The following is a 14341-nucleotide window of genomic DNA, read 5'->3' on the forward strand; positions in this document are numbered from 1 at the left end:
TCTTATCGTTTTGCATTAATTTTTTTAATATTATTTTTGTGATTATCTTCAATTTATTTTCTATGAGTTTATTACGGTCTCATGATTTAGATCATAGATTTTGCATGTTATTTTTTAGTATAAGTTTTTTGATAATTGTTTTGTTTGTGTTTGATTTTTCAATATATTATTCTAATTCATCTGCAATATATTATTTCAAGACATTTTTGGGTTGTAAAAAATAAACTTGAAAAGTTTGAATATTTATTTTTGATTTTTTTACAAAAAAAAATTAATCTAGCTTGCGGCAAAGCGCGGGTAATGTAACTAATATATATATATATATATATATATATAAGGTATGGAATCTCAATAGTACCTTTTTAATTACCTTATTAGTCTCCTTTCTCCTCGAGTGTTTCATCTTCAAGTCTTTTTCCCTATTAAAGAAAGGAAGAAAAAAACAGTTGTAAATTAACATCCTGAATTTCAAACAATTGAAAATGACAATATGCAATATCGGCCTAATCCGGCAACCCATATATTGTTAATTTTCATCCCATTTTCGAGGAAGTTATTCAACAATTTCTTAATTAATTAGATTGGATTTCGCTTCCGCTTCCTAGCCTTCTTTTTCCTGGATTTCCATTAATTGGTTTTCTTACGAAATTTAGCCATGTGTAACGCGTTAAGCAACGAAGATATAAGTTACGTGGGGCGCAAAGTCAAAGTCCAAACCCACGTCCTTCTTTCTCAAGAAACAACGCCATAGTGCTTTCGTTGTCTATATATACACCCACCACCCAGCTAGTATACCCCAAAACACAACGGGGCTTGTCTAACAGATCTAGCTCCCCTCCGCTTCTTCTCTTCTCCTCACCCTCGTTAACTCTCCTGAGAAACAACCAGAACTTTTACTTACGTTCACACCCTCACATCCTTCCATATACTTGCCATTTCCATTGATTAACATTCCTGTAACTAACCAAATGCCGAGAAAAGGTATGAGGAGCATTTGCTTTTCTCCGAAAACGATTTCTTTTTTATCCTCACCTCGTTCTTCACCTTCAAGACTCTCTCTTCCACCAACTCCCCTTCGGAGTGAATGGATGGTTGAACAGATCATCGAAAATGCCTCATCGTTGATCATGAAATGGAATCCTGAGACATCTGCCTACGCCAATGTCACCTCTCTTTTTTATGAGAACAGAAGAGAGGCCATGCAGTTCATTAAATGCGTTAACGATTTGCAGAAAGTTATGCATTCGATAGTCTCTGAAGATTCCACCCACTACAGACTCGTACAAGCACAGAATCTAATGCAAATCGCCATGAAGCGGCTTCAAAAGGAGTTTTATCAGATTCTTTCCATGAACCGGGCTCATCTTGACCCTGAGTCTATGTCTACCAGATCCTCTCGCACCTCTAGATCCAGCATCTCGGATTTTGAAGATGATATCTCACCTGATGATGATGTTCGCGCTGCTAGTGATTCGATCTCCGAAGTTGAACAAGTTTCTTCCATAGCCATGGCAGACTTGAAAGCAATTGCGGAGTGCATGAGTGCAGCTGGGTATGCTAAGGAGTGCGTAAACGTCTACAAAGTTGTTCGAAAATCCATTATCGACGAAGGAATTTATCGCCTTGGGGTAGAAAGAATAAGCTCCTCACGGATCAACAAGATGGACTGGGAAGCCCTTGACATGAGAATCAAGAACTGGTTAGAAGCAATAAAAATTGCAATGAAAACACTCTTCTTCGGAGAGAGATTTCTTTGCGACCACGTGTTTGCCGTCTCTGAATCAATCAGGGAGTCTTGTTTCAGCGAAATATCTAAAGAAGGAGCTACTCTTCTTTTCGGATTCCCGGAACTTGTAGCCAAAAGCAAGAAACCATCATCATCAGACAAAATGTTTCGCGCACTTGACATGTACACAGCAATCTCCGAAAACTGGATAGAGATTGAGTCCATCTTCTCATTCGAGTCCACCTCTCCCGTGCGCACACAGGCTCTTTCTTCACTCGTCAAACTTAGCGAATCCATTTACTCAATGCTTTCCGATTTTGAATCAAGTGTCCAAAAACACTCTTCAAAAGCATTAGTCCCCGGCGGCGGAGTGCATTCCTTAACAAGCAATGCAATGAACTATCTATCATTACTCGCCGACTATAGCAATGTCCTTACAGATATTATCTCCGACTGGCCGCCACCAACGAAACCATCACTACCGGAATCTTACTTCGACAGTCCAGATTCTGATGATCCCCCGGCAGCAGCCATCTCAACACGGTTTGCTTGGTTGGTTCTTTATCTTTTATGCAAGCTTGATGGCAAAGCAAAATATTACAAAGATGTGTCCCTCTCCTACCTTTTCTTAGCCAACAATTTACAACATGTAGTATTCAAAGTCCGCACATCAAATCTTCAGTATCTACTCGGTGAAGATTGGATTGTTAAACATGAAGCTAAAGTGGGACAATTTGCAGCAAATTATGAACGGTTAGCATGGGGCAAAGTGTTTGCATCATTACCTGAGAATCCAACGGCGGAGATCTCGCCCGAGGAAGTTAAGGAGACTTTTAAGAGATTTAATATCAGCTTTGATGAGGCGTGCAGGAAGCAGAGTGCTTGTGTTGTAGCGGACCCCAAACTCCAGGACGAGATTAAGGTTTCTATAGGGAGAAAGATAACTCCGGTTTATCGCGAGTTTTATGAGAAACATCGGAGTAGTGTTGGAGGGCAGAGACGGGTTGGGGTATTTGTCAAATATGCCCCTGAAGATGTTGAGAATTGCTTATCGCATTTGTTTTTCGGGACAGTTGATTCGGGGAGTTCAGTGTCAACTTCCACAACATCGTCTCGACAGCGGCATCGTGCTTAATTGGAAATATCAGAGAATACTATATTGTTTTGTATTTTTGGACGTATATAGTATATACGGTTTCCTTTTGTTTTTTTTACTTTTTATGTAAAGATACATTACGGTTCATATTTAAATAATAAAGGATTATGTGCGCAACACCAAAAATTTGATATGAAATCATTGTGATGCAACAGAAATCGAATTAGATTTTTGGTAAATATTGTTTTTTATAGTAATTTTTTTTATTTAAAATTATATTAAAATAATATTTTTTATTTTTAAAATTTATTTTTAACACCATTATATTTAAGCAATTAAAAAACACTCAAAAAATTAACTCAAAATATATGTTTTTTAAAATATCAATAAAAACCCACTTTAACTCCATCGCCAAACAGGAACTTAATCATATATAAAGAGAGTGCTTGGTAGTGTGGTAATGGTTGTTTTTCAAACAATTTTTCGTGTTGAAATGCATGTCAATGATGTTTTTTCATTTTTAAAAATTATTTTTAACATCAGCATATTAAAATGATTCAAACCATATTAAATTTTAACAAAAAAAAATTAAAATTTTTTGGAAACGTGATTTGCACCGCGTTCCCATACGTATTCAAAATGGATGGAATTGAAATGAACACTTTGGTGTTCTAATGATAGAATTGAATACTTTGCTTGAAATTTTACAACGGGAATGCTTTTATTGGATGCGTAGTGAATTAACAAAACGAATGAGAAGTCAAGCAAATTTCTTGAATTAGTTCTTCATGCAAATTCTGTGACTGAAAATTATTATTACCATTATTATAATAATAATATAATTTCTACCGAGTCTAATTTCGCTTCTATGAAAGTGGCTGTGTGGAGAAAGACAGTCATTCTCGTGGATCACATCAAAATGACACCCAAGGCAGTACGTGGGCGACGGCACAGCCGGCCAAGTGGGCGGCTCCAAGGCTTTTGGCCGGCTATAGATGGTGACTGATAGAGGCACATCTCATTATGGGAATTGACAATTTGATGGTAGTTCGAATTGACGAACACGAAGATAAATGATGATGGGTACTGACTGCGTATAGTTACATCTATCCTGGGTGCCCACATGGGGCTGAGTTATTTAAAATAAATAAATAATATTAAGATGCTGAAATGAGGTAAGAAAACATATATAAAAAATTATTCATGATAAATGTAATTTAGATAACGAGGTCTGAGTTAATCTGAGATATTTAATAAAACCGGTATTCTAGATTATAAAACTTAAATAACCACATAAAAAATTAAAAAGATTATAATTTTTTTTAAAAAAATTTATGTGACTCAACACCTGAAACATCTGATATAAAAAAATTATAAAATTTAATATTTCTCAACCAATCAAATGTTAAAGAATAAAAATAAAAAATATTATATAAAAGTATTTTAAAAAATAACAATTAAAAAAAATATTCAAAATTAAAATATCAAATAAATTTTATATTTAACCAAATTATGAAATTAATATCTCGGTTAAGTTTAGTTTTCTAATTTCGTTACTCTAAACTCTAAAGCATTTATCAAAAATATCAAACAGGAACTCATTGAAATATGATTAATCTATCAGAACCATTGCTTAATAAAAAAAAAAACAAAAAAAGAATTGATATAGAACCTTGGAGCCCGGACGAAGACAGCCTATGGTAGCAGGCACAAAAGAGATGGTGTGACATTTCAGATGATAGCTATATAGAACCTTCCTTGACCGGAATCTGAATCCGATGCAGTAAGATTTGAAACATCGACATTTCAACAAGAAGATTAGCAAGTCAAATAACAACCACGGGCTTAGCTATTAAGAAAGAAGAAAATTATCATGACAAATTGCAGTGAAAGAATAAAGAATCCGGTGAAAAAAGGGCTTCCTTTATTTTCAAAATGTCACACATGCACTTGACAATATCGCAAGGTCAGGCATCATTGCTGGTTCAGCAGTTTCCATGGAATACGACCTAGCTTTTGAAACTCGACTTAGCAAGTTGCATCCCTCGTAGATGCCGGGTCTCAAACAGCAGTATTTGCATTTGGCAAGAAGAGATAAGAAAATGATCATTTCAACTCATGCTAATCTACCTGCTATATTATTTTTTCACCAGCAAGACTTTAAATAAAGTTCACACAAGACTCATTGAATGGCCACACATGCACTGCACTGACTAATACATCCCCGCCACTTGATGGCCGACTTATCAAATAAAATATTCAGTGATCTAATCTTGATGACGACTATATCGACCAGAAAGAAACTAAAACAAGACATCAAAGCCCTACCAAGGTCTAAAAGGGAGGGAAATTCAAGACTTCATAGACATATATAGTAAATGACACGATAACTAATACATTACTACGTATTTCATTATTCTCATTATGGCTCAGAAGGATACATTGATTGAAAGTTGCATCTCTGCTATATAGCGAAGGCAAGAGGCATCCAAGCGGGGAAAAAAATTAACCTACTTACATAGAAATTTAGTGTATAAATATTCATTCCCTGATTATCACTGTGCAGCTAATGGATGATCAGCTGGCCGTGGAACACACTGCCATCCTGTACAATGCTGGAGAACCTGTTTAAGACTATCTGTAGGAGGTTCTATTGTCCATGTGGGGTAATATTCACTGGGATGAAACATACAGAATTCACCGTCCTCAGCCATTAACCCTGCTTGAGCTCCAATAACAAATAAGTCTCCTTCAGACCTTATGCAGCCACTACTTGCTTCCTCCTTGTCAGCTGCCTGAAATACCATCACAAGCCAATGATTTAACCTCGGAATCGAAATGATAATTATGGTCACTTCAGTAACACGCTTGTCACAGGAAAATTCATGTACATCCAAGAGCATGAAATTTAAAGTAACACAGAATCTCACATAACAAATTTATCAATAAATAGCGTTTATTTCTCACTAATAGAGCATCAAATTCACAGCTCTTAATTGCAAGGCGCAAATATCCTGTCAAGTTTTATTTCTATGTCAATGTATTTGATGGGTTTAAATGATTTGAGGGTTAGAGACTGGCCAGAAGAGCTTCACTGGTGTGTGGAAAATGACTTCTCTACAAAACTCATAATGGCACATCCTACTGAACAAAAGTAGTACAGTTAGTTATTACAATGACAAAATCACATCTTCCCTTCTTTCTTTCCACTGAAGTTGCCTCTGTAGAGTTTAGACCCTCTCTCTCTCAATTTTTTATCACTGTTTATTTGTTTATTATTTTTTTACACCACAAAGGAACCTCACCATTTGGGTCCACTTCCTGGATTAAAGGTTGGGGTGGTAGATGGTTTCTATATTGCTTGATTTTTGCATCTATAATGACTCAAAGAAAAGAGCATTACATAAACTGTTGAGTGACAGAAAATGCATTGCTCTGCCGCATATAGGCAAATTGGACAAGCAAGCTCTTGTTTGATAATTAATAAATAATTGGGAATTTATAGGACCTCAACCAATATTTAGATCAAAGAGCATAAAAACTAGGAACTAACCACAATGAAAACAAGGCCACCTAATATGTATACGTCCCAGGTGGCAAAACATTTGATTGCTAAAATCAAGCACCAAAAGAATAGTTCAGTGCAAGGGAGGCAAATTTAAAGTGAATTTCATTACTGAATTTGCTCTCCATGTGGTTATTGCTTTATAATTTGTAGTTTACCGGTAGGAAAAACTGACTCTAGATAGTGAAATGATAGCCAGACAAATTCAAACACAAGTGTGAATTATTTGTTAGCAGGCCAAGGTGGTTTAGTGCAAATATGAACAAACCATTTTATTTTATTTCAAAATTCATTGCAGGATCATTCAAGCCAACCCTTCAATCCTATACAAAAACCATTATAGAATAAAATAACAAGGTATATTTCTGAAAAGAGTAAAAGTAAAGAAAGGCAGTCATGAAACAAGAAGAAATATAATATTGCTCACCTTCTCAGAGAGATACTTAAATGCAATCTTCTTCTGTCCTGCTTCATATATGTTGCATTGGGAGTATATCTGATGTCGAAAGATTAGTGGCTACATATACTTAAGCAAATAATACCATAATAAGGTAACACAACGAATTGCAAATAGTAGTAGTGTTATCACCTGTGACTCTACACTGGCGCAAACAGCATAAATGCCCCAGTTTCTGATGTAGTTATTGTATAAATGTACTTTTCCAAATCTAACACGAGGATGGCGTTGCCGTGTTCCATCAAAAAAGCAATGGTGAATGGTTACTCGAATACATCTGTCACCAACATGAGTAGGATCTGCTCCAATGAGTATCGTTTTATCATGTTGTGCAAAGTGACACCTGTAGATAATAGTCAAAGCCATCAGATAAAATAGTGAAAGAAAAAAATAGTGCTTCCCATGCACCAGGGATTCACCTCACCTAGAAACAGTAATATCTGTGCTTTCTCGGTTGATATCTATCAGCCCATCATCATAGTCACGAAGGCTGCAACGGTCTATCCATATATGCTTTGACTTGGGTTTTATCTGAATGCCATCAACATCAGGTCCTCTACCACCTTCAAACTCTAGATTGCATATAATAACATGCTCGCATTCCTTCAGTCTCAAACCCTTGCCTGTAAGTTTTATTCTTTGACCCCGGCCATCAATGGTTTTATAAGACGAGACATTCAAGTAAGATCCAAGCTGAATGGTGCCTGATACTTCAAAGACAATCCAAAGTGGCTCTTTTTTCCGACATCCGTCTCTAAGTGATCCAGGGCCATCATCTGCAAACATGTGAAAATCAATAATATACTTAAAATGTGCACCAAAAATAGTCTAAAAAAGCAGTTCCACCATCAAGACCAAAGAAAATGATCAGAAAAGCCCATTGATTTGCTAAATGTGATATACTAGTTTCAGAAATTGAAGGTGAGACGTGCTAAGAAAATTACAAAACCAGTGTCAGCAACCAGAAGAACAGCAGGTCACAACCATAATCACAGTTTACATCCAAAACATTAAACCTCCATTGTCAAAATTCAACCAATAACTAAAGGTTTTTCTAAAACCCCAAAAATGTTGAATATGTGAAACTCAGAATCATAATTTGTAAATTCTAACCATGCATCCCAAACAAGTCCCATTAAAGAAGAACCAGCAAGGATGTGAAATTAGCAGAGACAAAATGCTGCACAATCTTATAAGTTATGTTCTAGTAGAACTAACTAATGGAAGAATTTATCCTACATATCATGAATCCCCAGCCCTAAGTAACCATGATCAGCATTTCTACAGACAACCTTAAAATAATATTCACATTACACAGTGCACAAGATCGGAAAAACTAATTCTGTTTTTTTTTTACCCAAAATCCATCCCTAAGCAGCTCAGGCCATCATCTACAATCAAATGAATAACAATAGTGATTCTTTTTTTTATTTTTTTAAAAAATACGAAATCTGTCCCTAAGCTGCTCAGGCCATCATCTACAATATAGTTAACAACAACAATAAACCTATGGGGAGTACCAAATAGTGTCAAAATGTTGTTGCACCATCCACAACAAATAAAATTATCTGAAAGAACCATTGATTAGCTACAAATGTTATCCATTTTTTTCAGAAATTGATGGTGAGGCATTCCAATGAAGTCACTAAGTAAGTATCGCCTATCGGCAACCAGAAAAACAGCAGGTCATGACCATGACCACAGTTCACACCGGCGAAACCCATAAATTAGAAAAACAGCAGGTCATTACTCGCAAATCAGACAATAAGACAGGGTTTTTTCTAAATGCGAAAAAAAGTTTAAAACGTTATATTCAGAAATCATAAACCGGCGAAACTCTAAGAATTGCTGCAAAATCAAATAAATAATGCTTCAATAGTCCTAGGAAGCAAAGCAGCGACCTTGCAATATTCTCACCAAATATTGACAATATTTCCTCAGACAGAAGAAGTCACATTGAGTTAATGCACAATTTCACACAGAAAAGACCAGACAAAAACCCATAAATTAAAAATTATAAAAAGGCCCATTCAGCCAGAAAAAAGAATATTAATCAAATCCCAGTAATAATCATCTGAAAACACAATCCAAATTTACCCAATAAAGTGGTGACATAATAAATGGGCCCATGGAGGCCACCAATGGCACAGCGACCGAACCCCTCGGCCTGGGCAGCAAGAGCACGCAAGGCAGAGTCGACATGAGAGTAAGGCAAAGAGGTAGCCATGTAGGATGCGTGGATTGATGAGTTGGGAATAAGAGGGTGTTCGGGTTGATAAATAGAGGGCGGTACAGGTTGTGATGGTGAAGGAGCAGAAGCAGTTTTATCGGGGGAAGGGACGTTTCCATTATTACGGAACTTGCGGTGATGACCATGAGCATGGGAGTTTCCCATTTGTTTGTTAATTAACCTTTAAATGACAAGACAGAGAGTGAAACAGCTAGCTACGAACTGTTACTCTTCTTGGTTTGAATTCATTCATTAATCTTTGCTGCAATTGAAACAAACAAAAAACACACCCCTACGGAGAGATAGAGATTACGGCACCGTTTGGTTGTGCCGCTCAGCATTGCTATTCAAATATTTTTTTAAATTAATATTTTATATTTTATATTGTTTTAATACAATATTAAAAATAAATTTAAAAATTAATAAAAATTATTATTTTAATATATTTAAAAAACACTTTTAAATACTACCCCGTTGAATATCAGAAGAGTAGATAAAAGCAATGCTATGATTGTTTATTATAACAAAAGTTAAATAATATGAGGAAATCACTATAAATCAAGATACATTTTATTATGGATTATAATAATAATTTTATTTTTAATTTCTTATCTTTTCATGAGAGGATAAATATTTCTTTGGCTTTCTTCCACGAGGGCAATAAGGTTTTTTCAATTTCTAAGTAAAAACAAATAACAATTTTAGCATAAAAAGACAAAAAAGAAGCTTTTGTCTTTAGAGGTATTTTGGTATTTTTACATAGGTATTTGTGTAATTAAAATGACCTTGGGGGCATCTTAGTATTTTCACGTTGTATTTTGTATTTTTTAATCAAAAAGCTGTTAGAGTGTGTTCCGCACGTCCCAGCGAGTGGGCGGCGCATGAGACATTTCCTGGTGGCCAAATCTGCCCATCTGTCGTATCACTAGATGCGCAGTCATGCCCTTTTCCATATAGAGCAGCACGTGTAGACATATCATGGTTGGATTGTCGTCGGTGATCGATTGCTTGAGTTTTTTCTTTCTTTTCTATCCTGACAACTAAAGTGCATTATTGTCCTCTCTTTGTTGTTTACTTGGGTCTGACATGAATTGTCAGACCTAAGCGCCTTGGGTGTGGCACTCATGTGTGATACCAGATCCAGGCACGAGTCTAGCAGACCCAAGAGTTTTGGTCTTGCATGATTGTCAGACCCAAGGCGCTTGGGTCTGCAAGGCTACCAGACCCAACGCTCTTGGCTCTGGCATGCCCTCCAGACCTAAGGCTCTTGGGTATGTTATGATCGCCAGACCAAAGAGCCTATAAAAAATAATAAAAAATTAATTAGAATTTCTGTTTAGAATATTTCAAGGGTAATTTAAATGTTTTATTAAATAAAAATGAAATTATTCAAGTAATTAATTAACATTTATGTTTAGATACTTCAAGGGTAGTTTACATATTTTTTTTAGAAAAATAAAAAATATATAAAAAAAATTAATTAGCATTTCTGTTTAGGATATTTCAAGGGTAGTTTAAATGTTTTTTTAGAAAAAAATAATTAGCATTTCTATTTAAGATAATTCAAGGGCAATTTAAACTTTTTTTTCTAACAAAATAAAAAAATTAATTAGGCATGGTTGTCAAACCCAACACGTTTGGGCCTGACGCACAAGCTGGACCCAAGGCTCTTGGGTCTAACATGACCGCTAGACCTAAAAACCCATAAAAATAAAATAATTTTTTTTAAAAAAAATAATTAGGATTTCTGTTTAGGATACTCCAATGATAGTTTAATTTTTTTAAAATACATATATAAAAAACATTAATTAACATTTCTGTTTAGGATACTTCAATGATAGTTTAAATGTTTTTTAATAAAAAATAAAACAAATTTAAATATAAAAAATGAATTAGGATTTGGATACTTTAAAGATAGTTTAAATGTTTTTTTTTAGAAAAAATAAAAACATTTTATTAAAAGAATTAATTAACATTTATGTTTAAAATACTTTAAGAATAGTTTAAATGTTATTTTTATAAAATATAAATAAAATTTATTAAAACAATTAATTAGCATTTCTATTTAGGATACTTCAAGGGTAGTTTAAAAGTTTTTTTTAATAAAAAATAAAAAAAAATTTATAAAAATATTAATTAATATTTACTTCAAGGATAGTTTAAATGTTTTTTTAGAAAATTATAAAAAAAAATTAATTAACATCTTTGTTTAAGATATTTCAAGGGTAGTTTAATTTTTTTTCTAAAAAATAAAAAAACATTTATAAAATAATTAATTAGAATTTTTGTTTAGGATACGTCAAGGATAATTTAAATATTTTTTATGAAAAATAAAAAAATTATAAAAAAAATAATTAGGCACGACTGCTAGACCCAAACGATGGCTGCCGACCCAAGGCTCTTGGGTCTTGCATTGCCACCAGACCCAAGGGACTTAAAATATTCTCTATATTCTTAATATTTTTTTGAAATTTTAAAAAATTGATATTGACTCGCTATAGAGTGCGAGCCAATATACTAGTCAAAACTAATTGTGTTAAGGTTGGGAAGGGTTGGACCTATTATTCTCTCCTTTTGTGATGACTTTGTAGATTTTTTTCCCTTTTTTAAATTTCCACTAGATTGTTTGACTTGTGTTATGCTATTGATGGAGTCAAATGTTTTTAACATAAATTATTTAGAAGTTGTTAATGTTTTTTTCTAGTGGGAAAAAAAATTAAACCACGTGGGAGTTGAATGTGACCCAATTGACTATGCGAGTCCAAAAACAAGTCGAACGACCTATAAGAATATAGTTTGATACACAAAAAATACCAAGATGACATCTCTTTTTAATATTAAAATAATAGCATATTGGATTGACTTGGGTTAATCTGGGTTAACATGTCAAATCTGTGATTCGGGTTATGAGACTATGATAATTTCATAGAAAGCAAATCAAAACAAATTATGACACTTGATTTCCAATCAATTCAAAGTTGAAGGATGAGTTGAAAAAAAATCAATTTAAAAAAGAAAAAAAAAGCGAACCGAGTTAACTTATCAAACCCGAGACCTGAGTCATAAGATCGAGATAACATCATAGAAAGCAAATCAAAATAAATTATAAAATTTAATTTTCAATCAGCCCATTATTGAAGGATGAAATTAAAAAAAAAAGGTCAATTAAAAAGAGAACATAAAAAATGAACTAAGTCAATCCGCCAAACCTATAACCTAGGTAATGGGATTGAAATAATCTCATAGAAATAAAATAAAATATGACCTGATTTAACCCAGGTCAACCTGCCAAATTCGCGACTATAGTCATGAGATTGAGATAATCTTGTACAGAGCAAATAAAAACAAATTATAAAGCTCAATTCTTAGTCGATCATGTTAAATCTAATATTGAATGATGAAATTTGTAAATATTTTAATTAAAAAATGACACAAAAATAAATTAAGTTAACTCGTTAAGTACTATTCATGAATCATATGCCCGAGATAACCTAATAAAAAGCAAACTAGAATAATTCATGAAGCCTAATTTTCAATCAAACACAATATTAAATGATGAAATTGAAAATAAAAACTAATTAAAAAAATAGAGTCAACTGGGTTAACCCGTTAAACTCACAACTCAAGTCATGAGATAAAGACAACTTGATAAAAAAAAAAAAATCAATGGTGAAGGACCCGTGACCCGGGTCATGAGATCAAGATAACCTCTTAGAAAGAAAATCTAAAAAACAACCTAATGTAACTAGGATTAAAATGTCGAAACTCGCAACCATGATCATGAGACCAGGATATCTTCATAAAAAACAAATTATGATAGATTATGAAGCTTAATTCCCACATAAGCCTTAGCTAGGAGAATAAATCAGATTGTTAGAATCTAGAGATTAACCGATTATTCAATATATAAGTCTTATTCCTAAACTATTTAAATTTCTGGAGACATATATATATAATTTGCATAAAAACACAAACAAGTCCACGAAGTTATGCATAGATAAAGTCCATTATTACATGTTTGATATGATATAATATAATTTATTATGTAATAAAATAGAATGGATAGATGTATTACATTCCCTTGTTTGCTTACAAATATTCTTGGAAGTGTTAGAGATGCATATTACAAAGTTTTATTTTATTCCTTGTTTTTTCTTAAAAAATTTATTTTAATTTTAATTTTTTTCCTTACAAACTAATCCTATAAAAAAAAGAAAGTAAAAGAAATCATGGATCTGCAACAGCTAACTTGAAAGGGAATATATGGATATGGCAAGCTGTCAGACCTATTATCATTGGGTTTAGCTAATCGCTGAGCCCAACCATATATAGATACGATGAGCTATCAGATCCACCATCATTGAGTTCAGCAAAACGTTGAGCCTAGATAGATATGAGTCTGGTGAGTTGTCAACCCACCATCCTTGAGCTCAACTAAGCGCTAAGCCTGAGCATATATGAGTTTGGCAAGCTACTTGACCCGTCGTCCTTGAACTCGGACGAGCGTTGAGTCCAAGCTCCTTTTACTCCAGGAATCTTAGGTTCTATAACTGGACCACGAGTTAGGGATATTTTATCCTCTCACGAGTCAGAGATATTTCTTATCCTTGAGCCCCTCCTCTTGAGAGAGAGAGAGAGAGAGAGACAAGCTCATGAGTTATAAAGAGACCATGAATCATTCAAATAGAGGGGCCTAAATCTTCATTCTCTACTGTATATTTATTTTCAGAATCTCTCTTTAAAATATTATTATATTTTCTCTAAAAGAGATATTTATTTAAGCATTAAAGAGTCCCAAAATTCACCAAAGAAGGCATTTTGCAAATATCAAGCACTAAGCTTTATTGACTAGGGAGAATTGATCAAATTGTCAGAACCAATAGATTAACATATTATCCAATGCATAAACCTTGTCCTCAAGCTACTTGGATTTTTTTAGGACATCATCAATATTTAGGTAGCGTCTAGGAACATGGTTGAAACTGTTTTTCTCAAAAATTTGAATTATAATTTTACTTAAAATTAATTTTTTTATATTTTTGGATCGTTTTGATACGCTGATGTTAAAAATAATTTTTAAAACTTAAAAAATATATATTATTTTAATATATTTCTGAAAAAAAAACACTTTAAAAAATAACTATTAACTCTCTCGCAAACACCTTCTACTTATAAACTCACAATTCGATTGAAAAGCTACAAAAACAAGGATTTATTAAAACTAGTGAATTGAAGTAACTTCACGGGAAAAAAAACCCTTTTAATAT

The 14341-nt window shown here is 33.6% G+C and overlaps 2 protein-coding genes across 2 annotated transcripts; one reads left to right on the forward strand and one right to left on the reverse strand.

Annotated features, from left to right (window-relative positions):
• Positions 1 to 786: 786 nt before the first annotated feature.
• On the forward strand, positions 787 to 3020 carry LOC7491951 (exocyst complex component EXO70H1). Its single transcript, XM_002308449.4, has one exon. The coding sequence runs from the start codon at positions 969 to 971 to the stop codon at positions 2859 to 2861; it is 1893 nt and encodes a 630-aa protein (XP_002308485.2). The 5' UTR covers positions 787 to 968; the 3' UTR covers positions 2862 to 3020.
• Positions 3021 to 4938: 1918 nt separating this feature from the next.
• Positions 4939 to 9350, reverse strand: LOC7491952 (probable pectate lyase 4). The gene is made up of 5 exons (XM_002309399.4): positions 8942 to 9350; positions 7269 to 7620; positions 6977 to 7187; positions 6815 to 6883; positions 4939 to 5617 (listed from the first exon to the last, which is right to left on the reverse strand). The coding sequence occupies exons 1-5, from the start codon at positions 9237 to 9239 to the stop codon at positions 5378 to 5380; spliced, it is 1170 nt and encodes a 389-aa protein (XP_002309435.4). The 5' UTR covers positions 9240 to 9350; the 3' UTR covers positions 4939 to 5377.
• Positions 9351 to 14341: the final 4991 nt, after the last annotated feature.

This window comes from Populus trichocarpa, chromosome 6 (assembly GCF_000002775.5).
Source record: "Populus trichocarpa isolate Nisqually-1 chromosome 6, P.trichocarpa_v4.1, whole genome shotgun sequence".
Lineage (NCBI taxonomy): Eukaryota > Viridiplantae > Streptophyta > Magnoliopsida > Malpighiales > Salicaceae > Populus > Populus trichocarpa.